This window comes from Lagopus leucura, unplaced genomic scaffold, assembly GCF_019238085.1.
Source record: "Lagopus leucura isolate 7727_CA_CO unplaced genomic scaffold, USGS_WTPT01 Super-Scaffold_100029, whole genome shotgun sequence".
Taxonomy (NCBI): Eukaryota; Metazoa; Chordata; class Aves; order Galliformes; family Phasianidae; genus Lagopus; species Lagopus leucura.
In genome coordinates this window covers 4,885,991-4,909,587 of record NW_024962280.1, presented here as the reverse complement: position 1 = coordinate 4,909,587, position 23,597 = coordinate 4,885,991, and the positions used below count along the sequence as shown (strand labels likewise).

The 23,597-nt window shown below is 40.3% G+C and overlaps 1 protein-coding gene across 3 annotated transcripts in view; it reads right to left on the bottom strand.

Moving 5' to 3' along the window:
• The window catches only part of NLGN1 (neuroligin 1), a 288,387-nt gene that overhangs the window by 257,639 nt on the left and 7,151 nt on the right, over positions 1 to 23,597 (bottom strand). For all 3 annotated transcript variants that reach the window (XM_042881331.1, XM_042881333.1, XM_042881332.1), the window contains exon 2: positions 17,469 to 18,274. In XM_042881331.1, coding sequence (XP_042737265.1) covers positions 17,469 to 17,961 — 493 coding nt within the window. In that variant the 5' untranslated portion in view covers positions 17,962 to 18,274. The remainder of the gene's footprint in view (positions 1 to 17,468; positions 18,275 to 23,597) is intronic.

Sequence of the window (23,597 nt, the reverse complement as noted above, 5' to 3'; positions counted from 1 at the left end):
CATCAGACTGGCAGCAAGATAAGGTCAATTAGGGATCAGATTTTTGCTAATTTGGGTCTGTGTTTTATTACCATGAGGAATTATTCCAATTCACTAAAAGAGAGCAAAACTATAAAGCCTTTCATTCCTGTCTACCACAAACCATAAAATGAGTACGGATACTTCAGAGCCACGCTCATAGAAACCCTGGAATTAATGCACTTGTCATTGCATTCCACACAATCTAAACCCCCTTGAAAAAAAAATTCTGGGCCATTAAATAGCACAGGAAACTTAAGTACAATGATTTTGCTGCATCTGCTGCCAGAACAAATGACACCATGACTCCAAGAAAGGCAGAGAAGTCATTCTAATTCTCTCTTCTTTGAATGAGGCATTGGCTCAAGCCAGACAGTTTGGATTCAAACTTGAGTTCTTGCAAAGCTCAAGGTGAAAGCCAGATGTGCCACTGAAGCCCTCAGTACATAAGTTTCTCACCTACTGCCCCAAACAAATAATAAGCACTTGCAATGGGGAACAGCATTTCATCAGTGCTAGGTGCAAGCCCAGCTCACAGGGAGGTGTGAGCAGTGTTGACAGTTAGTGACACACTGCATTTTTCCCAATTTTCTGAGCTGAAAGCATGCTGGGAATGATACAGTTTGTTCCATAGCTTCAGCACGTTTAATGCTATGATTCCAACATGGATCTAATTTTTGTTGAATGGTTCCCTAATTTTTTCAGAGTTGCATGAATGCCTTCCTAAATATATGCAAATATAAAGCTATACAGGTGACACAAAAATGTAATTGAAGTTGGTGTAATAAATATAGGTAAAGTAAAGGTAATTAGCAATCACTCAAGTTGCAATAGATGACAGTTTCAAGAGGACTGCTGCCCTGGCAGAGAAGTAACTGCAACTTCCATTACAGTCAAACGTTCTGTTCTTTAATGCTACTTTGCTCTAACAGACAAGCACAAGGTTGCTGATTATCTGTTCATTCCTGAGTTTAACTTTTGGCTGATCTTTCTGTCCACAGGCTTGGAACCATACACTTGACTACTTTGTCTCAAAGTATTCAATCTTAAAATTAGTTAAAAGAAAGTTACAGTAAATAGGCAAATAAATGCAGCTTGAAGTGCAGAAGGCCAACAGCAATGTCTTTGTAGCTACATCTACCCAGGGTGAAAGTATACAAACATTCCAATATTTGGCTGGCTCAGAATTCAAGACAGTGACTGCAATAATGTCTATGTTACAACAACATCGTAAGTTGATTTACAGACATTTTATGGCCACTTTAAACTGCCAAAGCAATGTCCACATGATGTATGGTCCTTCGGAGTCATCCTTCTAGTTATAGCAAACTACAGGACAAGTCTTCCTCCCCTCATTGTAAGTGGTGAATTTGCCATCAGGCAAGCCTTTAAATTAATGGCCAGCATGGAGTGTTCCTGGATAATTCCCAGGCTCCACAACTGCCCTCCTGCTTAAAATTAGGGGCATGCTTAAGCAAAAGCTTTAACTGGGTGCAGTGTTAGCATATGGGGGTGAAGCCCTCGGTGCAGTGCACTGCCTCGGCCAGAAGCAAGCTAGAGCATCTCCTTTCACTCAGCAAAGGGTGAAGAATAAATTTTGTTTTGTTTTTTTTTTCAGGTAACAATTTGTATTGTTTTCACATGTACTTTTATGCACTACAGCCAGTTAGTCTATTATATGTTATACCACTTCATATTTCTTCACTTCAACTGATCTCCATAGCAGCAATTGTAGCCTTTGGTACAACTGCAGTGAACCTACCAACGTGCGCTGCTACACAATGCGGCCACAGCAACAAAGTCACTGGGAAATGATGTCAGCCTTTGTGGATTTCTGTACACCAAGTCAGCCTATTCACCTCGACTCACTCCGACTTGTTTATACACTCTTCTATGTGCTCATCCTTTCATGCAACTAAAAATAAAATCACATTAGAGGAAAAGCAGAAAATGATAATGGTTCTACAGTAGAACAGAGGCAGTTCACAAAGCAGCGGCAGAGTGCATCCAGCACAGCAACGTGTGGTCACACTGCTGCCTCAGGAAGGAGGGGTGTGCATGCACTGCCTGCTGCCACCAGAGCAAAGCACAACCATCCTGCCCCCGCCTCCTCAGAGCTGGCCATTGCCATTGCTGTGTGGGACGTGCAGGAACAGTCCCTCACCGGCTCACACATAGAGGGAGAGAGACCCGCAGGTCCTCCTTTGAGATGTGCAACGGCTTCTGCCACCCCCGGAGTTAAATGATTATATTCAGGAGCTGAAAGGGCACCGCTAAGACGCTGAGTGGTAAACACACAAATCAGGTCAATCCTTTTGCTTTCCTTGTAATCCCTGCACGTTATTTGTTACTGGCTTTTACTGCTGCCTCTTTCTCCTCTCGCAGCACTCTGCGCACGCATCCTGCTCTCCTCCTTCGCACCGTGTATTACAGCAATCCCTTCTTATCAAAACTCCTGTATTCTGCGCTGCTTTACTACAACCACTGGCTTTATATCTTCACCCCTGTTGTCTTTTCTTCCCTGTAAATTCTCTGGAGCAGGGAACTCGTTTTCTCCAAGTTTGTACTAAAGCCTTGTAAATTTACAGCACTCTAGGAATGTTTGATAACAGCATGTAAATAATTAATAGAAGCTGCAGCAATCCTTTCTTTTGCTGTATTTGGAAGCTATAAGACTGCAAGTCAAGCGGGAGGCAGAAAATATTTCATGGGCCGAGATAAGACTTGAGTCTCACCCCTGTAGGGGGCAACTGACTGACAAATACTTGCACTTAGGAAAGATCAGGATTAAGTTGTGTAAGAATTAAAGACAAGAAACATTGCTTCAGCTACTGGAGCCACAAAAGCAACCCGGGAGCATCATAAACAGCCTGGCCCAAAGAATAGGCGTGTGATAAAAAGAATGGGATGTGTTAAATTCAGCTCCACAACGGCATGAAGTCTCTTTCCCTCTCTGTGTGTGACTGCAGAAGTCCACTCTTTTGTCCTGTTCCATCTTCAACATAAAGGAAGATTTTAACAGTGATATTGGCAAACGAACAGCTTGGGGTTTTTTTTTAGGCCTAAGGAGGTATTAAATGAAGAAAAACAGAGTTGGAAACTGGAAATAAAGACAACAAAGGATAAGGTCTGTGAGCTGAGAAAGCACAGAAAATATATAGAAGAAAGTAAAACTGATTTGTTATCTCCGGAAGTATTTTGATGCAAGATGTAAAATTACTTACAAAATTACTTAGAAAAAATAAGGATGGGAGGAAAAAAAAGGAAAACATTTATCTATCCCAGGCATAATCTTTAAAAACTTCTACAAAACATTCCAATCCTCTGTATCTACTTTCAAGTTTAAAAGCGCTCATCTTTAAAGAAATGGAGATCTGGTCTTGGTCTTGCTCAACTGGAATTTCATGATTGGCTTTGATGTGGCCAGGAACGCACCCACTGAGTGCTAATGGGTACAGGTGCTTTCAGCTGAGCACAACAGAAAGGCCTTCATGGATTTTTGCACCTTCAAAATAATCAATAATGTAATCCTAATGCTTATGTCAGTTTTGCAGCTAAACATCCCAGTTTATGAAGGCAATCAAGTACTTTGGCACCAAAGAATTGGAACTGCACTCAAAGAAATTTCAACCTGAGAAGTGCAGACAAAACCAGAAGCCGCTGTGTCTGACACTAAATGCTTCATCAGGAAAAACATCATAAAACCACAGCAAAAAATAATTGTCGAGGGTGGTAAATTACTTGATTTTAGTGCAGTGAAGTCTTCAAAATTAGTTCTTTTTTAGAACAGAGACATAATGACTAGTTTCAGAATAGATATTGGCACAGCAGGGCACACAAAAGCCCTGATTAGCTGCTGTACGATGGAATCTTTAGTTAATAATTCTTCTATTTTGGTGTTGATTTCTGACCTTTCCTCTTCGATTTTTATTGGCCAAAAGCTAAACTTTTTTGAATTTATTTAATGCCAGATAACTATTTCTAAATTGTCAGAATTTTAGGTCACGTGTGCCCATTAAGAATGGGGAAGAAATGCACTTCACAATTTTTTCCATCACTTTTTCAACTTCTGCTAATCCCAAAGTAGCAAGCAACACATGTGACAGATGTAACATCACCTGCAATGCAACAGTTCTGGAACGAGTTTGTGGAAAGAAAAAAAATGGGTAAAAAGTACTAATCTTTATACCAAGTTAGTCCAGTTCTAACCCAAAAGCAAGACCTGATACTGGACTTCCCATAAACACGATGAACGGTTACCTCAAACCTGATTCTGATGTCCTTCATCTTTATTTAAAAGGAGAGCTGGCGCACTGCAATCTCAATCCTGTGTATCTCTGCAGAGCTCACTGAGAAAAGAAGGGGATACAATCTTGTTCAAGGTGTTAATATTAGACAAAACCAGCTGGAGCTTCTTTGTTAACTCCTAAACCACTGATAATCCTGCAGCTTCTTTCACCTCTCTGCACTCGCAGTAAATGCACAAGAAAATATTTCATGATATTTCAAAGCTCTGTTGTTTGAATCCCATATGAGAGCCCCTCACCAATTGATTTACATCCACCACTCCTCTTCCAAGACCTTCCTCACCAAATTACACATGCTAATGATTTTCTATGCAAAATTTAACAGCCTAATAGGCTGAACAACTCAAATGAAAATACACTAATTGTTGCCTTTGATGTATACCATTCTGCCAGTTCTCTCACAGAAAAAGTATAATAACATTAGTTTTAATACTTACTAAAATATATATTTAAAAGTGAAGCTCATATATATACACATGCTAAGAAAATGATACTGCTGGCTGTAGAGAGCATAACCAAGACTCAGAACTGACAAGATGGGCTATTATATGCTGAAAAACCATTTTTGCAGGAATTCTGAAAATGAATACCTAGAGGATGAATGAATCTTTATCTGAATTAGCTGGTATTCGCTCATAATATTGGGCTTATGAGATGAAAGTAGTCAAAATAAGATCACGGTCAAAATAACAAATACAGAATGAAACAAGAGAGATAATAGAAGGATGTCAATCAAACAGAAGGCTTCTGCCTAATCCCAGAGATCAAGATCCAAAATGAGTTCCCCAAGAAACCTCATAATGTGTTGGAGCTTATGGAGAGCATCACAGAGGTTTCGATGTATGGACTGTACTGACCATCCAGCCCTGCACTGAAGTGAGGCTAAGCACCACTGCGGTACTAAACAGATGTACAGGAAACAGAGAAGCGAACAAACAATAGCATAAATATCCTCTAAAGAAACAGAGTGACATGAGATTACTTTCTATTGCTTCGTCTTTAAGAGTTTGCTTATAATGATCTGATAATCTAATCTAATTGATCTCTCTGAGTACGTCTGTGGCTCTAGTCACTGCAGTATCTGATTAGTGGAACAGATCCATACTTTATCTCCAGATTTAATAACTAAATCTATACTTGAAATAGAGTCACGCAAGTTCACCAGAGGGAGAAGGCCAGATGCTGCTTAGCTAAGGGAGGGAGGGAGAGAATGGGAAAAGGCTGGCAAGGACCGGAATGACTGGAAAGGAGCATGTGGCTCTATCTCAAATCATCCCTATGCAACCAAACTCTGTTTAAGCGGCACATTTCTGGGCTTACAGAATTGAAGTTGGAATGTGACATAACTAATGGGGGCAGAACTGAAAATGAGCTACTGTCTATGGCCCACTCTCCTTCAAACTGTCTTCTTTGCAAGCATAAAGTAAATGTAATTATTGTTTCTTTGTTCTCTTCCAGGCTTGCAGTTCATCAACCTGAAAATTATGACATTTCTTGAATAGGTTTCAATGGCTTCTTAACCTTTCTAGTTCCTGAGTGCCAGTAGAATGGCATGCTGCACTTACAGATTTTGGCAGTGAAGAGGTTAACAGCCAAAACCGCTAATAATAACAACAGTATTCACTGAGCCAGATAATCACTCACACAGAATTTCAATCCAAAGTCACTTAAAATTCAAAAGAAACCACTGTATTTCTTTAAGGAAGTGACAGCATTTAGAAGAATATTCATAATTCAAACAACAGGCCAAAATCTGACTTACTGCTGAGTTTATCCATTTTTAATCAAGCGATATTAAGGGATGGACAGCTTTTGCTCTACTTCACGTCAAACCTATCTCCTGACTTCTCCCATCACAAATGCCCACGCACTGGGCAGTAGTGATACTCAGACTGCTGGGACAGGGCAACAACTGTGCAGCGCATATGGAGTGAATCATAGGATATCCGGAGTTGGAAGAGATGCATATTCCTGAACTTCCACCTGATGCACCCACGCCATTCCCTGGGCCCTGATGTCAGAGAGCAGAGCTCAGCACTGCCCCTCCGCTCCCTGTGCAGAGCTGTGGGTCACCATGAGGGCTTCCCTCAGCCTGCTCGGCTCTGTGCCCAACAAACCAAGGGCCCTCAGCCGCTCCTCACACGTCTTGCCCTCCAGACCCTTCCTCATCCTTGTAACCCTCCTTTAGACGCTTTCTAAATCACCTGCTGCTTCTGTTCTGCTGCTGCCTGTTGGGCTGAGACAAAACCAGCTTGCAGTTCAGTATGTCAAAGCTCTGGGCAGGAAAATGGCAACTCATACGTGTAAGCAAACTCTGGAGAAAAAAAGTACTTTCTGCCACTGAAAACTGCAGGGTGGATTTCTGCACTGCCTGTTTCTTGGTCTTGCTTTGCCTAAGGGGAAAGAGCCTTTTCATCCCAGCTTTGTGCTTGGCATGCACCTGCTGCCGCACGGGTGTCAGGAGCCGTCTTTGCTGTCAGCTCGCCTTCCTGCTCCTCTCAGACGCCGGCTGCCTCCTGCTCACCTCCACAAGCTGATGGCCTGCTGCTGCCACGCCGCATTTCGGCAGGCATCGTTCATGGATGTCAGGGAAAGAAGCAAAACCAGCCTGTCAAGAACACACGATTGCTTCGCAGTTCAAGGGGCAGCGCTCGCCTCGATATGAACGACACAGAATGTAATGCGCGCAGAAGGGGAGGCGAGGAGCTTCTGCCAGCAGACCGGGATACTGGATGGGGCACTCTTACAGTGACCTTGTCAGCATTCATCCCTGTCTCTGTGACACCCGAGCCAGCGTTCCCTATGATCCGGCATCACAGCACGCTGTTGGCCAGGTAATGCCTTCAATACTTCAAGACTGCAACACTGCACGAAGTGCCTGCCAGTACGGAGTTCCACGGCACTGTGAAGGAAAGGCGACTGTTGCTTCTTTGGCCTCTTCCTTTACACGAGGCTTCATCTTTGAAAACATCGTGCACCAAGAGACTGAATGTGCTTCAGCACTTACCTGTAGCAATTATTTTTTGTTTCAAAAGTTATTGTTTCTAGCAAAAGTAATCCATTTGTAATTAATGAACACAGTTAATGACTGAAAAGTGTAGGACATAAACTCTCTTGCCTGTTCCACGTAGCACAGTTTTAGTTGATTCATATGGAGGGTACTTCATTCGAGTTTAGCATGGAGAAACAGGGAAAGGACGAAGAATTTAAAATCTAGGTTTACAGCCTAATGATTTCTTGTGAAATTTCATGAAATAAACCTGCCTCTTCACCAACTCTACAGTGATATTTCATGGATCCAAAGTGCTGTAGAGATCATGGGGCACTATTACTAGAAGCAGCCTCAGAGCACGTAAATGTACAAAACCTGACACAGTACCGACTTGGCTCATGCACTTATCTTTCATCTGGCCTCAAGCAACTAAATTCTACTTTTTTGAAAAATCTCTGAAACCTTCTTGCCATTTAAAATAAATATGAAAACATATGAATGTAAATTTTGCAATGAAATTAGGCAAATTATACAGCATTTCGTCAAGCTTTCCCATCTATTTGTGACTGTATACGTACACACATGTACACATGTAAATGCCTGGTTCATATTCCCTTACCAGTGGGTCCATCTCATTAAAAGTATTTCTTTGGGAACAAGGACTCTCGGAAACTAAATTCTCATTGCTTCAGGTAGATCCTGCTGGTAATGGTATGTTGTGCTTCTCTGTTCATTATATTAATATCAATATACTGAAGACTAAAAGCAAAGCATAATGTTGGCAGGAACTAAAATAATTCTTGCCAGGGCACTGGAACGGAACATGACAGCTGGGGTGGTGCTCAGCTTTTGATTAAAGGGCAGCAGGTCCCTGGGAAACAGCCCCCACCAGGGCAGCTCAGTCCCTCAGTGGCTGCCCCAGCAGGGAATGTGAACATCAGATGGTGCAGCCAGGGAGCTTGCCATGGGTACATGGGCTTTTGGCAGCTCCAGCATCTCCTGCCTCTTGGAGGTTGGCTTCCATCCTTTTGTGGGACGTTCTGCAATAGAGCATCTCCTGTAAGCCCTCTTTAATCAAACTTTGGGCAAAAAATGAACTGATGTGAACCAAGCAAACTGAACATAAGGTTTGCCTAACCTGCCTGAATGCATCTGAAGCAAATGGGAAGAATGTGCATGAGTCATTCCCCCAGCAAATGGGGAGCAAGGACTGGAGGAGGAGCTCCAGCTGGCAGGTGGGAGGCGAGCAGCGGGTGCGCTGGGATGGGGCCCTCCAGCCGGTCTGCATGGCACCAGCCCACAGCAGGGTGCTGCCTTCAGGAGAAAACCGAGGTGGGTGCCGTGGTAAGGGTGGCTACATGAGCACCAGTCCTGCCAGGAGTTCTCTGTTATGTACCCATCACTTAGCAGCACAGTGTTATTTAAAAGAACAGATTGACAAAAGAAGCCTAAACATTACATATGCCTTGCTGCCATTTTCAATGACTTTTAAAATTAACTGAAGGCAGAGATCATCTGTACACTACAGAAAGTTGACAGGGCAGAAGATGAGAAACCTGTGATGCTGAGGCTTTGGTAGATGCTGGCACATGTTATCCCTGCCTGTCTTTCCCCACCCACTCCAGAGACAGGAAGGGAGATGCTCTGCAAGGCCGCTCTGTTCCCACTCTGCCTAGCGCTCCTCCCGCGCTCGGAGCATCACACTGCCCTGTGCAACAGGAGGAATTTCTGTCTCTCTTTCCCCAGCACCTGGAGTTGCAGCATTTGGGCATTCCAACATACAGGCAAGTCATCAATGCTCAGCACGTAATGAAACCTCCTCATCTTTTTTTTTTTCTACCGCCTTGAACCAACTGTTGCATAGGTTTTTCCCCTAAGTACAGGCTGTGCTTTCACATAGATCCTATTTTGCTCTAGGCTGAGCCTTCTAGAAAGATTCAGCAAGCTGTGCAATCGTCTTACACAACGCACCTTTCTATTAAAAATCTGCAGGTTTTGAGCGTAAGAATATAGAGAACAGAAAGTAATGACAGAGAGGCAATAGAGACAAATCCTCTTCCATGAGCTCTGTGAAATCTTTGCTCAAAATAACTTTGCAGGGGTTTCACTGCCAGTTCATAATGTGGATGAATCACTTCTGATATTTCTGATAAAACAATATTCAAAACTTCTAAATTACTTCCAATTCATTTATGCCATCATTTAATTAGGGCTTCTGCAACATGTTACAAGGACGTCATTATCCCTTATAATTGTATAATAATTGCAATTTTTAATGAAATAATTGCAAGTACACTAGATGTGTAGATATAATTACGATAATTACATAAATACCTGATTTTCAGTTAATAATTAAAGAAGGCCTTTATAGAAAGGGTGAAATTTAACAAATGGAAGCTTGCCAGAAAACAAATACAAATAATAATCGGCTGTCTCTCTCTTATAGATTTCTGCTTACCAGATTCTCTTTACATATGATAATACGATTTTTGCACACATTACAAAATAGAATAAGGATTAAAAATGTATTTAAAAAATATTAAATCATACCAAGAGACCTCAATACTTCGCCCCTGCAGGCCTGATCTCAAAACACTGCCATTAATATAGCCCAAACTTAGTTATCCTATGCAATAACTCAGCATATCACAAGATATTGAACTGCAAATTGCCATTGACATAAATAAAAAGGGAACAGCACCCACAACAACTTGCAATCTGTGTTCCGATTCCTCTGAGACATAAAAGGACAAGTCCTGGATCCCCACAAGCACTCTGGAAAAGCCCACGTGCAGGGCACAGCACTCCAACACATCTGCTGCTGAAGTTAACCAGTCATACTGGCCATGATCTTCCTCCACAATGCTCCTTTTGGTCAAAACTATTGGCAAACAGAGAAAACTTGCATAAGGTTTTTTCTCCCTGTGCCCTCCTTGGTAGAGAGACCTTTACAGGGTAACTGAAGTAATGGACTTCCAGAGCTTCGACAGCTGAAGAACCAGAAAAGTAATTTTCCTTCTGTTCACAGAATCACAGAATGGCCAGGGTTGGAAGGAACCTCAAGGATCATGAATCTCCAATCCTCCTGACACATGCAGGGCCACCAACCTCCCCATTTAATACCAGACCAGGCTGCCCAGAGCCCCATCCAACCTGGCCTTGAACACCTCCAGGGATGGACGGGGCATCCACAGCCTCTCTGGGCAGCTGTTCCAGCACCTCACCACTCTCATAGTAAAGAACTTCCCCCTGACATCCAAACTAAATCTTCCCTCCCTCAACTTAAAACCAACTTAAAACTCAACTTAAAACTCTTCAGACACGTACCTTATACCAAACTTACTGGGTACATTCACAGCGATTCATAGCAGTATGAATACGAAATGCAAAAGGCATTCTCAATGAAAAGAGCACAGAAAACTCTACCAGGGTGTATTCTGATTACTGCTCTGATAACACAATGGGGTATTAGAACAATTCCCACAGTGGAAGAACTAGCAACACGATTTACTGTTCCTGCTGAAGTTTGACACTACAGCAAAACTCTGGAAGGGAAAATGAGCTCCAGCACTAGCACTGTGCAGACTCCACATGTCTGGCAATGTCTGCCTTCACTTACGGCAGCCCCAGGTGGCTGGTTCTGGCCAGCAACCAGTGATGTGTCAGAAGATGGGTGCAAACAAAGCTTCGAGTCAGATTTGTCCCACTTCTCCCAGCCCTTTGTTGTTCAGGGTTGCTTCTATTTAGGATAAAACTTTGTTATTAGAAGCATGAGAAAGTAATGTATGGGATATTAATATTAAAACAGAAGAAAAGGATTGATATCCCAAAAACAAATCTCATTTATGTTAAGCTCATTAAAGCAGCGGGGTTCTGAATGCAGAATATAATTAATACTATACATATCAAAGCGGAGAAGACGTGCATTTGGCAACACAAAGTAGAAATGAAGAGGGTTAAAGAATTATAAGTGAAAAGAATTTGAAGAAAACCTGGAATTATACTGGAGCAATATTCAAGTTATAAGCGGATTATTAACATTATAATTGAGATGATCTTTAAGAATGGTTTGACACATGCAAGCATCGTGATTCAAGCTTGAAAAATATGCCAGGAATACTAAAAGTATTTGTATCCTTATGTGTTATAAGGAAACAAGGAAACAAAGGGAATGAACACAGAGAAGAGCCAAGGAATAACAATATGATACAGGAAAAAAAAAGACCAAGTAAGCAGAAAAACATAGCTATCCAAAAGTTATGCAAGTTACTCAAGGATTCCTCTTAAAGATGGACAAATGTACTTCCACAGCTATTTCTTCTAATATTTTGCCTAGTCTGGCTTTATGCGATAAATTAGAAAGCAGCAGATTGAAAGGAAAACCACTTCAGTGTTATTTACTGAGTACAGCTGGTCCAACCTGAGAAAGTCAAGGTGAAGAAGCACAGAACAGTTTTATCTGACTTCATATTAGCAGGTAACAGTACTATTTTAGAGCCCGTGTGGGGGAGGATGTGGAAAATGAAAAGGGAGCAACAAAATAATGGACAAGGAATGGAATTAGATTAGAATTTAAGACCTGTTAGAGCTATAAGCACTGTCAAGTTGTATGAGCAAAGCAATGACAGCACGATGACTATGTGGTCAGCAACAGCCTGAACAACTAGACATTTAGGGAGGACTCTGACCAATGTTGATGGCATTTAAGATGACTGGAGTCTTAAAATGCAGTCTGCAAAGTTGTCTATTGTCAAGCAGTGGCTCACCCAGAAAAAGGACTGTGGAAAGTACATCAGAGTTTAAGCATTTTATGTTATTTCAAATATGACATAAACCTACTACACGTCTTTGGATAATGCTGCTAACTGACACTAACAGCTTTAGATTGTGAAAGGATGAAAAGGTCTGTACAAGACAATGTTTGCTTCATTATCTTCTTCCATGTATTACTAGTATAATAAAAAATGCTGCTATGGTATCTGAGGAATGAAAAACAGGAACACGGTGATTAAAATTGAACAGAAAAATGCAACAGCCTTCTTGTTTTAGTACATAGCACCTGAGTTCAGGATTATGGACTACGTCTGCAGCAGCTGATACTGCAGGGAAGAGCCTTGCGAGGGCAGAGCAGGTTGGAGGGCACTTCAGCCAGGAGCCAGGAAGGGCAAACAGGAAAACTCCAGATGTGTGCAGGCAACTACTAGCACAAGTGAACTACAGGCAAACAATTCATTATGAATGGTCTAAGTGGCTGGGTGAAGATCTACACCCTCTGCAAAGGTTGAGATACACCAAAATACAAACTGAGGTATCTCTGAGAGCTTTGACATTCATTCTCAAGACATCATAAGCCCTGGTAACGGCCTGCAAGTGCATGTTCTTAGCCTTTGGGCAGTGCAATGTAATTTGACACAGCTGAGCCTGCAGTGCTGCAGGCACACACCTTAGACTTCTTTCATTTATATGGCCCCGGAGAAGAATATCTCAATTCTTTTTCAGTAATACAGCATTCACAAGTCCGACACTTCAATATTATTCTCTACATCAGACATATAGAAAAAAAAAGAATCTGATAATCAATCAACAAATGTTGTAGATGGAAATACAGATTTCCTCAGGTCCAAACTTGTACTTTCCTTATCGATTTCAGAGCTGAAAAAAGCATACAGAAGGAGGGTTATTTAATAAAGGTCCTAGAAACTGTATAGGATGCATTAATTACCTTCTTTTCCAAAATTAGACGGTCAGTCAAATAGCTCTGAGGTAGTTAAATAGAGTATTGGAAGAAACATCCAATGTAAGCAAAGGGTAACAGACTAAATGGGACTTTTCATATCTGCTTAGATTTATGAAAAATCTTCCATAGTGCTAAGATTAAAAGCCCTAAAGTTATCAGTGGCATTTATGAATCACAATTGATGTAAGATATTCTCAAAGGAAAACAACGAATGTTCAATGCAGGATGAGACGATAGCACTGCTCTTTTTATTTTGTTCTGGGAGAGTATTTGTATGAACACATATATGTGCATCCATGGTAATCGCAGACATAACCCAGAAACTATGGTGGTGGGAGCTTTGCTCTCTGAAAATCAAGTAGCCCATTAGGAGGCATAAATATTAATAGAGCTGTCTCATACTACACTCTCAAATGAGATAGTTCAGATCATGATTCTTTGCATTTGAAATTTATTCTCTGCACCAGCTAGAATAAGAAACAGAATCCGCATGTGAAAAGTCACTGATGTTGGGCAGTTTCCTAGCCATTGGTAATTCCCACATGTAAAAGTAAGGATCAAGTGATTTATTTCCTTATTCTACCCATCTTTCTCCTGTAAGTAGTCTTGTCTCCCAAACTACTTCCATGACATGAAGTATATGTCATATTTTCTATGAAAACCACACTTCCATATCTTCACATTGAGATCTATTCAGGCAACATGAAGGCTTTTGTACAGGCTCATCGCAAAAGGTGTACTGTCATCCCAACTGCAAAATACATAATATCTGGCATTTCTTTTAGTGGTCATGATTGTTCGAACTTCATTTTATAATTGTCATTAGAACTGAAAGTAGGACACTCATGGTGCAAACTCTTGTAACAACTAAATGGATATACAGTATTAAAAAACAAAACAAAACCACAAGCTTGCAGCTAAAACAGAAGATACAACCCTCAAAAGTGGTAATGAGTTACTCTGTCATTCCAAATCACAAGTTCATGCCTTGACTATAAAACAGAGATCAGCAACACTAAACAAAGTGCAAAACTGTTCAGGTATTTCCTACAAATGATGCTAAAGCTTGCAAGAACTACCACATCATCAGCAATATAACCAGTATCAGTCAGTAAAATGGTGTCATCTGGGATATAATTTAGGTTCTACTGCAACTTAAAACTATGGAGACTAGCCACAAAGAAAACAAACACAAAACTAACAAATGCCTTTGTACAAACTCTCTAAAACCAGCCCTAGCAAACAGGTGTGATTGTATGCACTCCCTAACAGAATTAGCCAACTTCTGACATTCACGGGCCCGGTAAGAAACAGACATGAAAACAAGTGATCTTTCATTACTTATAGAGACGATAAATTGAAGCTTAAGAAATATACTGAAATATAAGCAACTATATTGAGCAAAAAACAGGCTAATATTTCCTCCCTCCTTTTCACTCAGCTTCCATCCTATCAACTTGTAGTCTCTGTAGTGCTCATATCGAAATTCCAGCAACAAATTGTAATGGTTATAATTCCCATTACAACATCTAGCAGGACTTGCAGATAGGATTGCTTTCATTTCTACATCTGTCTTCATCAGATTACTTCCTGTTCTTCAAAATTTTTAATTTCCTCATATCCCTCGGCTGACAATTAATTCTTACTAGTTTATTTATCTAATAAAATCTATTTCATATAATAAGTAGGCATTAAATAGTATATAAGATAGAGCATGGTTTGGTAACTTTTAATTTATGTATCTTGTTTTAATTAAGCAGATGGCATAAAAGTTTTCCTCTCATTTTCCTATTTACTCTTTTCAGTAACTTATCATTCACTGATTGTAATGAAATGACTACAACCGACATGCAGCAAAGGAGACAGTATCAGTCCTTTCTTCTTTCTCTGTATGAGAAAGCAAGGCCATTTCCAAGCTGGAAGATGACCTTACTCTACTGCATCTTTGTTCTACCGCTTGATCCCACTACTCTGAGAAATGAAGGAACTCCAGACCAAGGAGAACCCAAGGCTGTGTATGGGTGAGCAGAGGGTGAGCTGCTCTACGAACAGGGATGGCTGCTGCTCTGCCAGCTGCCCAGGCAAAAGGAATCCAGTGATTCTCTGCACTTGTCAAGGAGAAAGGTAGGCTGCTGCTGCTCCTTATTGTGCTGTTTCTGCAATGAATTTAACTGCAGAAATACCTCCAGAATTTCAAATAAGTCTCTTTATTCTCCTTTGGGCTCACAAGACAATAAACATGACTTTCTCATCTACTGGGCTCTTCTTTCCTTTATTTTTGCTATTTTTCTGATCTATTTTTTATTTTTTTAATATTCTCTCATAGGAAAAATACTTTCTGAGAACAATGATGGAGATCTGCATCTTTATTTATGACTTTGTGAATCAGTGTCTGGGTGATAGGAAGTGAAAGTTGCTCAGCTAATTACACACGCTTGATGAACTGCGTAATAACTGCTGCAGCGCTGCACATTAATTGAATGCATATAAATGACAGCAGTTATTCTAACTTGAATGATTTGTGAAGAAGTGACATTGCTCACCGTACCCTGATTATCTTTGTTTTCAACTTTGGCAATCCAGCTTAAGCAATTGTATTTTTACGGCACTGAGAAAAGAAATTCCCCAATAGAAACATCAGCGGTTGACTCAAAGCTCCATGCTTTAATAACAAATTTAACTGCCTTAAGTAACTGCAACTGGATTCAGACATCTAAGAAAGCATACACAGAGCAACTACAATTAACAATTAATAATTAACAACTAGCTGCAATTAACAATCAGTAAAACTGCAATAGCAAGAACCCTGGAAAATACGGCCACCTTCACTTAGATGCCTAGATCTGAGTTAATAGAGTTGAACGTTGCCTGACTTTTTACCATTTCTTGCTATGACACTTGCTATATTTGTTCTGGAGTAACTGCAGCATATAGCAACTTATATTAAATACGCAGGTAAGACTACAGGTAATCGGTACCTTCCACACAGCTCTGTTTACCCTAAAAAACACTCTAGGTTCAAGAGCAGCCCAACAATTACAGAGCACATTTCAGAGAGAATAATAAAATATAATAACTTGTTGAAAAACAAATGTGTAAAGTAGTATAAAATTAATACTTTAAAGTTGTTACCAAATACCTGCTTCAAACCACTACCAGAATATACCTTGCACATCACCTATTAATCACCTTGGGGATCTGGAAATGCCCACAAAGAAATCTGCAAATTCCCTGATGCTATCTAACATTACAATGGTAAAAGCCAAGATTCTAAAACGCCCTAGTTTCCAACGTATCACCTCACAACATTTTAACATTTCTTTACACCCCTATTAAGAGATTTGGGGTTTTACAAAGAGAGCCGTAACCACCCAATAAAAGAAATCAGCACTCACTTTTCACAACGCATAAACGAAGTGTTTCACAAAAACGTTCCAGAAAAGTTAACACTGCTTTAAGAAAACAGCATAGATCACATAGGAAGTCAACACGGATTTTCAGCTCCGCTTTGCTACAGTACCTAATAGCCATCGCACTAAGCCACTGGACTGTAGAGCTGAGGAGTGCCAGCAGCATCAGTGGCTCCCAGGCATGAAAGCCACCTCCTGTGCATGCATATACAACGCAGGGTGTCAGCACATGAGGGACAGACACTCCTCTATACCACGAGGCCATGACAGAGAAGCTGCCAACGGGATCAGTATAGGACAGTGAAAGAGAGATGATCAGGATCAACCAAGTTCAAGCTTTGCAAATGTTATCTGCTCATTTGCTTTATGCAGTCCTCTCCTTAAGTACTTTCCTGGCTTTACTACGACACGACGGACAGCATCAGCAAATCAACCTCTTTCAGCTGTATTATATGCTCCTCCTTTGCAAGGTTTCGATTTTTCCCCCACTTTTTTTTTGTACACTTTATACATACCTCCTTTTCTACAAATTTTCTTGCCGGGTTTTCTGGCACATTCCTTGGATATTCTTTTGACTGAAAAATGAATAGAAGACTAGAAAATAACATGGAGCTCCGTCACAGACAGTAGGAGCATGCAACACCACTATCTAACTCAAATATGACCTGCGTTATTAGGTGCGGAAGAATCTCAACTTGTGGTGCCTGCACATGCAATGGATAAGATGTTGATGCATCTTCCCAGAAGTCAGTGGGTGGCAATGAGAATTAGGCACCAAATTCGACCTAAAAATACACGTGCTGTGGGAGAAAAGAAATGAGTGTAGACGGAAGTCTTTTTTTTAAAAAAAGGACAGATGCATACAAAGAAAAGCAGCATGCATACATGTAGTATGCTGGCATGCAACAAAGAAAGCCATGCTAACAGTAGACATGAATTAATATTGTTAGAACGTAGAACAGGAAAATAAAAAGATCTCCCTGTTTTGCCTGCTATTAACTCACCATCCTCGGTTGGGACATAGATATTTAAATAGAGGCAGTCTTCATTCTGATCTTGTACATAGGTGGAAACTACATCCAAGTTATTAGTAAACCACACGGGAAGCATGACTTCAGGCAACCTGCCTTCTATAATGTTCTGGGGACATACTGGAGCAAACTGAGTGGTATTTTTGATATCTGCCCAGGGAGACGGAGGCTCAGGAGGTTGAAAGCGGCGCTCCCCTGTTGGAGGGGCAGCATACGGAACCCCGAGAAACTGAATAACAGGCCCCAAAATTTCATTATTTAGTTCCTTCTTAATCCCTCTTATCTTGCCAAAGTTGGTGGTCACCACTGGGTTGGTATCATCCAATTTTTGGGAGGACACAGCTGCAGCGTGAAGCAAAAATCCAAGTATAGAGAAAGCAAAAGTGGCATTCAATCCCATGTGTAGCAGGCGGGCTATCAGCGCTCTCCATACACAGTTCAGCCACATGGATCTTGGAAAGGCCATGGTCCCACATTAGTTGTGTGACTACAATGAAGCAATCTTATTTGTATCCACTGGTGTAAAAAGAGGGCGACCAAAGGAAACAGATCAAGTTTCCTAAATAGGAGCCTGTCAGAAAAATCTCAAAAGGCTTTTCATGTGGTAAGTATCTTCCATTGATTTCACACTTATTGAAGCTGCATCTTCACTCAGCACTATTTATCAGACTACATCCTATTGACAATTCTGTTTTCCATAGCAGCAATATGAAGAGAGCGGCCATTTACTGCAGAATCCCCTCTTATAAATCAAATCCAGTTAGCCGCAGGTCTATATCCTGGAGAAAATGAAAATAAATCATTAGTATGAAAGAGCTAATATGAGCAGAGTGATAACTAGATGTCTCACAAGTTATGTACATACATTAATAGCTGCTAGAACCATGTAAGTAAAACTGCACTAGTTTATGGGTCCATGAAATGGTGGGTGAAGCACTGATTACTGGATTATCCATAACATCACCTGTTGAATTCACACAGGTTTTTCAGAAGAAATAGATCTGATAGAAAACACATTTTTAAAATTCACCTTATCAAGAATAAGCACTTTGCTGCCAGGCCCCATTAAATACATGTTTATTCTCATATTTAATTCAACTGAATCATCTCCAAATCAGCTCTCACCTTATTTGCAGTAGTTACCAAAAAAAAAAGTAATTATTTATTTAAAGCAAAAGAGTGAATTAAGATATACAGGCATACAGAAGACTCAAATGCTTTTTATTTCATCCAGAGCAGACGACAATATATGCAAACATTTGTTCATTTAACAATACAACTTCTGATTCAAACATCAGGACAACTGGTATACCTTTATAAGAATAACACAAATTACCATGCTTTGTATGGTTTTCTTATCCTCAAATTTCTAATAGCTAATGAAACGCACCCAAATTGCGGCAGTGCGAAACAGCCACAGAATGACAAAGGCCCAGAGTCTGCTCCCACCAAAGTGAATGGAAATTGCAGATTTGCACAGAACTATGACTAGACATCAGTGTTTGTCCCTGAAAACTGACCAGGAAAAGGGTCTGGGCAGGCACGTTAGGGATGGAGCAGATATCACAGTTTTTACTTCAGGCCTATCCCACCTTCCTTTTCAACTACTCACAAATGAAAACACACCATGAACACGCTCAATTCCTACCACTCTTATTTTACAATATAAACAACAAACGCTCCCACAGGGCAGTGGAAATCTTATCTTTCATATACCCCCATGCTGACTGAACAGTATCCTGGAACAATCATCGGTTAGGATCAGGGACTGTATAACCACCAATTCCAGACTCTATTTTCAACCACGTTAGCTCAGAGGTTGTCACACAAGGCTGTGTTCCAGCACTTCTGAAAATTACTCAGTGCATATCATTATATCTTCCATATGCATGTTAAACATATTTCTAACACGATTTACAATATCCTATTATTTAAAATGCAGTGTTATACACAACATAGCAGTATAATCTTACGCTCCCTATTAAGCAGTGTGCAAAGCACAAGAAATGTGTTTTGCTTTGCATAGGAAATACTTTAAACCACCTGTTTTTGAACAGCATTGGCAGTTTTAATGAGAATTGTTGTTTTTTTTTTATCATGTCTATACACATTGGAGAGAGAATTCAAAAGAACGGCTTGTCTAATAGTCAGACTACCCTGCAGTTTGGGTTATTAAAAAGGAGATTGTAAAAGCTATATAGGACAGCAGGAGATTTGGTTCATGTCTAGCATTCCTTTAGCTCTGAACAATCTATCTCAGGAGGCAATAAGGAGATAGATGAAGCTTTTCCACAGTTTTCTCTCTCCCTTTCTTTCTCTGCTAATTCTAACACCTTCACTGTGAAACTGCATTAAGAAACAGGCTTATGCCCTTCATTCTCCAGCTTCAAACTCCCTGTGTTTACTGGAAACACACTAATTTAGCTGCAGAAAATAATTCCCCTGAGTTAACCTATGTGTTTAATAAACTTGAACAGAAGGGCATACGAACAATTGGCTCTCAGTAAGCTTTGTCACATTTCAAATTTTGAAGGTAGTGGGCTATTGCTTGAGAAATAGTACAGACAGAGGACAGGTGCTGGAGCACAGGCCACTTTATGCAGTTTTGCTGCTCTGAGCTGATGTGCAGTGATGGAACAGGAGGTCCTGGAAAGATTGAACAATTCGCCCTATGAGATATAGACCGGTTCTCAGCTCTAAGACAACTTTCTAACCCTTTTTGTACCTAAAACAGAAGTTTTAACAACAATGATGAAATCACAGGAGTTAATCAGAACACAGACATATTTTGGATTGTAAGACTTCGGCGAGACATTTTCCTTTAAATAATAATTTCAGTTCAGAATAAGTTACATAAATTTGAAGCAAATCGTAGAGCCAGGCTACAGTTTTAAGCTCGTTCGTCTTGCTGCTGCAGCTGAACATTTCTGCTGTGATTGAAAGTTCTGGTTTGCTTCCCTTGGATGAAGTTTTGCTCTAAGACAGAAACTGGGCTAAATTGATAAGACTAAATTGTTTGGCTATTCTCATTAATTAAGTTTTGGGTACTAGCTAGCTTCAGTGAATAGATTTTTAAGCCACACAAGGCAATAAACTATAAGGCTTTGCAACGTTGGAATCAACAGATGTGTATTGTGCTTGTAACTTGAATTCTAGGTTTGTGTTTTTCCCCATTAGGCAACAGTTTATTGTTGAGAGTCAGATAGGTCAAACATCTGAGCCCGTTGCTGGATGCACCGAGTCTACAAAAGTTAAGAACACTAACTCACACAAATAAAGAGACTGTGATTATTCGGATCTTATGAGAATTTTATGCCAAAATTTCATACCCAGAACTAGGTGGGAAGGCAAAGTGGGGATGCCAGCCTGGAGCTTAGCTGTCTTAGTAGCTCAGCATCAATGTTGGACACAAAATTTTCCTTAGTCCTCCAGCAGATAATCTACATAGGACTTCCCGAGGACTGATCCAGACTCCAAAGGACTGATCAGGGGTCAGTGAGACAGAAGCAATTAACAGGAGGGGGAAAAATCGGGGAGATGGGCATCACAATAAACCAAAGAACAGAGACGATCAGTTTGAGCCAAGGTATAAAGCTTTAGCAGCGGAGCACTGTAGATCTGAGGAGGACGAGGAGAAGCATTTTCAGATTTTTTATTGTCTAGATGTGAGGATCACAATTGTTCCCTGTGGTAACGCAAATGAATTCTACTGTAAAAGGTATTTGATAAAGTCTTTCACGGTCTTTGGAACAGTCTACGCTATATAGAGGTTTTTTCTATCATCCATTATTTGATTATCTTCCTTTCTGAATTTAAATTACTTTATAGCTCAGATGCTGAAATACTTTAGAACAGCATTTAGTATGCTGAGGAGCGAACAGCCCAAGATAACTTCAGAGTATCTTTGCATTTCCAATGACACAGGGCATCCCACAACCAGTCGCATCTGCTGCAAACTGCAGCAGCCAAATTCCTCTTTGTCACTCTTGCACAGAGCTTCAAATCTTAAGGGATATCTTGAACTGTACCACCTGTCAATAGCTCCAATGGATTAATAAAACCTTCAGTGGGACTTGGTGCTCCTGGCCATATGCTGGGCATTATTTAGTCTTTACACCACTGACTGTTTTCTTTTTAGCTGAAGATGTACTCTGTGACTTGATAATCATGCTTAAAAATTCCTTTCCTTCAATTTTAGTGCAAACTCCCAATTGCAAAAATATTCATAGAAAGTGACTGTAAGGGTTTCGAACATCATACAGTGCTGCTTCATCTCGAAACACAAATACAATTTTGCAGAACCAACTGCATTTGCATCCATTTTTCCTTACAACGGTCTCTACTTACGACTGAGAGCCTAAAGATGTTTTGTGTCTCTAAAAGGAAACCTGTGTTCTGAAGAACACTGTGATCCCAAACAGGAACACGGGCAGCGAAACAGAAGCCATTAAAGGGACAACTGTGACCCAGGGTGAACACCGGATCACTGTGACACAACGATTGTCAACATGATCAGGCAAATCCTCCAGAGACATATCATGAAATTTCCCATCTCTTCCTTCACATTTGAAGTTGGTAAAGGGAAGTGTTGTTTCAAATAAGGCGCATTTTCTCACAGTGTAGTAATAAAAATTTGGAAACAGACCCTGCTTTTGGGTACTTCCACAGAGACTTGGTTGAAGGAAGGGATTTACATGTGTTTAGTCCAAGAAATGAGCTATTTGCACTCTAAAAAGCAGTCTTTGCAATGATAAAAGAGGAGACTGCAATCCTGAATCTCACACATCTTAGAAAGGCACAGATCTGGAGGAGCTTGGGGAGCTTCAGAAAGCAGCTACAGATCCAGATCTGCTGACATGCACAGCCTTTGCTGAAACTGCCAACAATTAAGACATTATTCTGCTGGGGTCACGGTCCCACCCACATTAGTATGAGATTACAAGTGTTATGCTACACAGGTCTGCAAACAATCCAGGGGTAGGGATTTCCAAATGCTTCAAGCTGTGTCAATATATCACTCACAGATCACAGGATCAGATTCCTCAATGTAACTCTCACGTTTGCCTCTATTTAACAGCACCTTTTGTACACAAAGCCTTACAACCAAATCAGGAAAAACTACAAGTGAATATATATGAATACATTATTCAACACAATGAAGCACAAATTAATGAAAAGTTGGATCAAATTGAGTAGATGATATAAGACTCATTTAAATTGCCATGTACTTTTCAGTTTCGCTGTATTTTTGTTCTTCCCCATTAGTGGGAATATTCACTAATGCTAACTCATTATTAATTAGTATTTTCATGATCAAAAGATCTCTTTAAATAATTTCTGCATCTTGGTTTGCCAAAATAAGGAGACTTCTGATCTTAATTTTCTATTAAGATGCTTTTGAATTAGACAAATTAAACCTATGGAAAGAAGAGGGTCACTTCAGTCTTACTATCTTCCATTTACTCATATCAATAAATCATTTTCTTAAAATAGTTCTACTTCTTAGCTGAAGTAATTGTTTATATTACCAGAAGTTGGCTACAATTTGTTAATGTGGACTGTAGCTATCTGACATTTTGCACAGTAAGTAGGTAACGAAATGGTGATTTTACCCATAACAGAAAGAATGGGTAACTCTGTCACTTACGTGTAAAGTTTTAGACAGCTAAGTAATACAGATTTAAATTAAAAATGACAGATGCACTGGTGTGGAATATAATGGGCACTGAAGTGAACCTTTATTCCTTTTAGCAGCTTATGGTTAACTCTTAAATGGACCACATTTATACTCACGTTTGAGTGCTAGAGCTATTCTACCAAATGATCAGATGGCTATTGTGTCAATGGCGGTAGCGTGCTTCAGGACATGAAGAGTTTTTGACCTACTCTAGGAACAGAATTCCTGTTAACCATGGGTCAAACCAGAGATAAACAAATATTCGACATCTGTCTCTCATCTAACATCTCCAATACTGAAATCGACATATGCTACACCATAAACACAAGTTAATTTCACTTCCTTCAACCAACGCTTTTTAGAAGTGATCACTTGATCAGCAGAGCACACCAGAGCTTGGTGTTAGCAGAGCACACCAGAGCTTG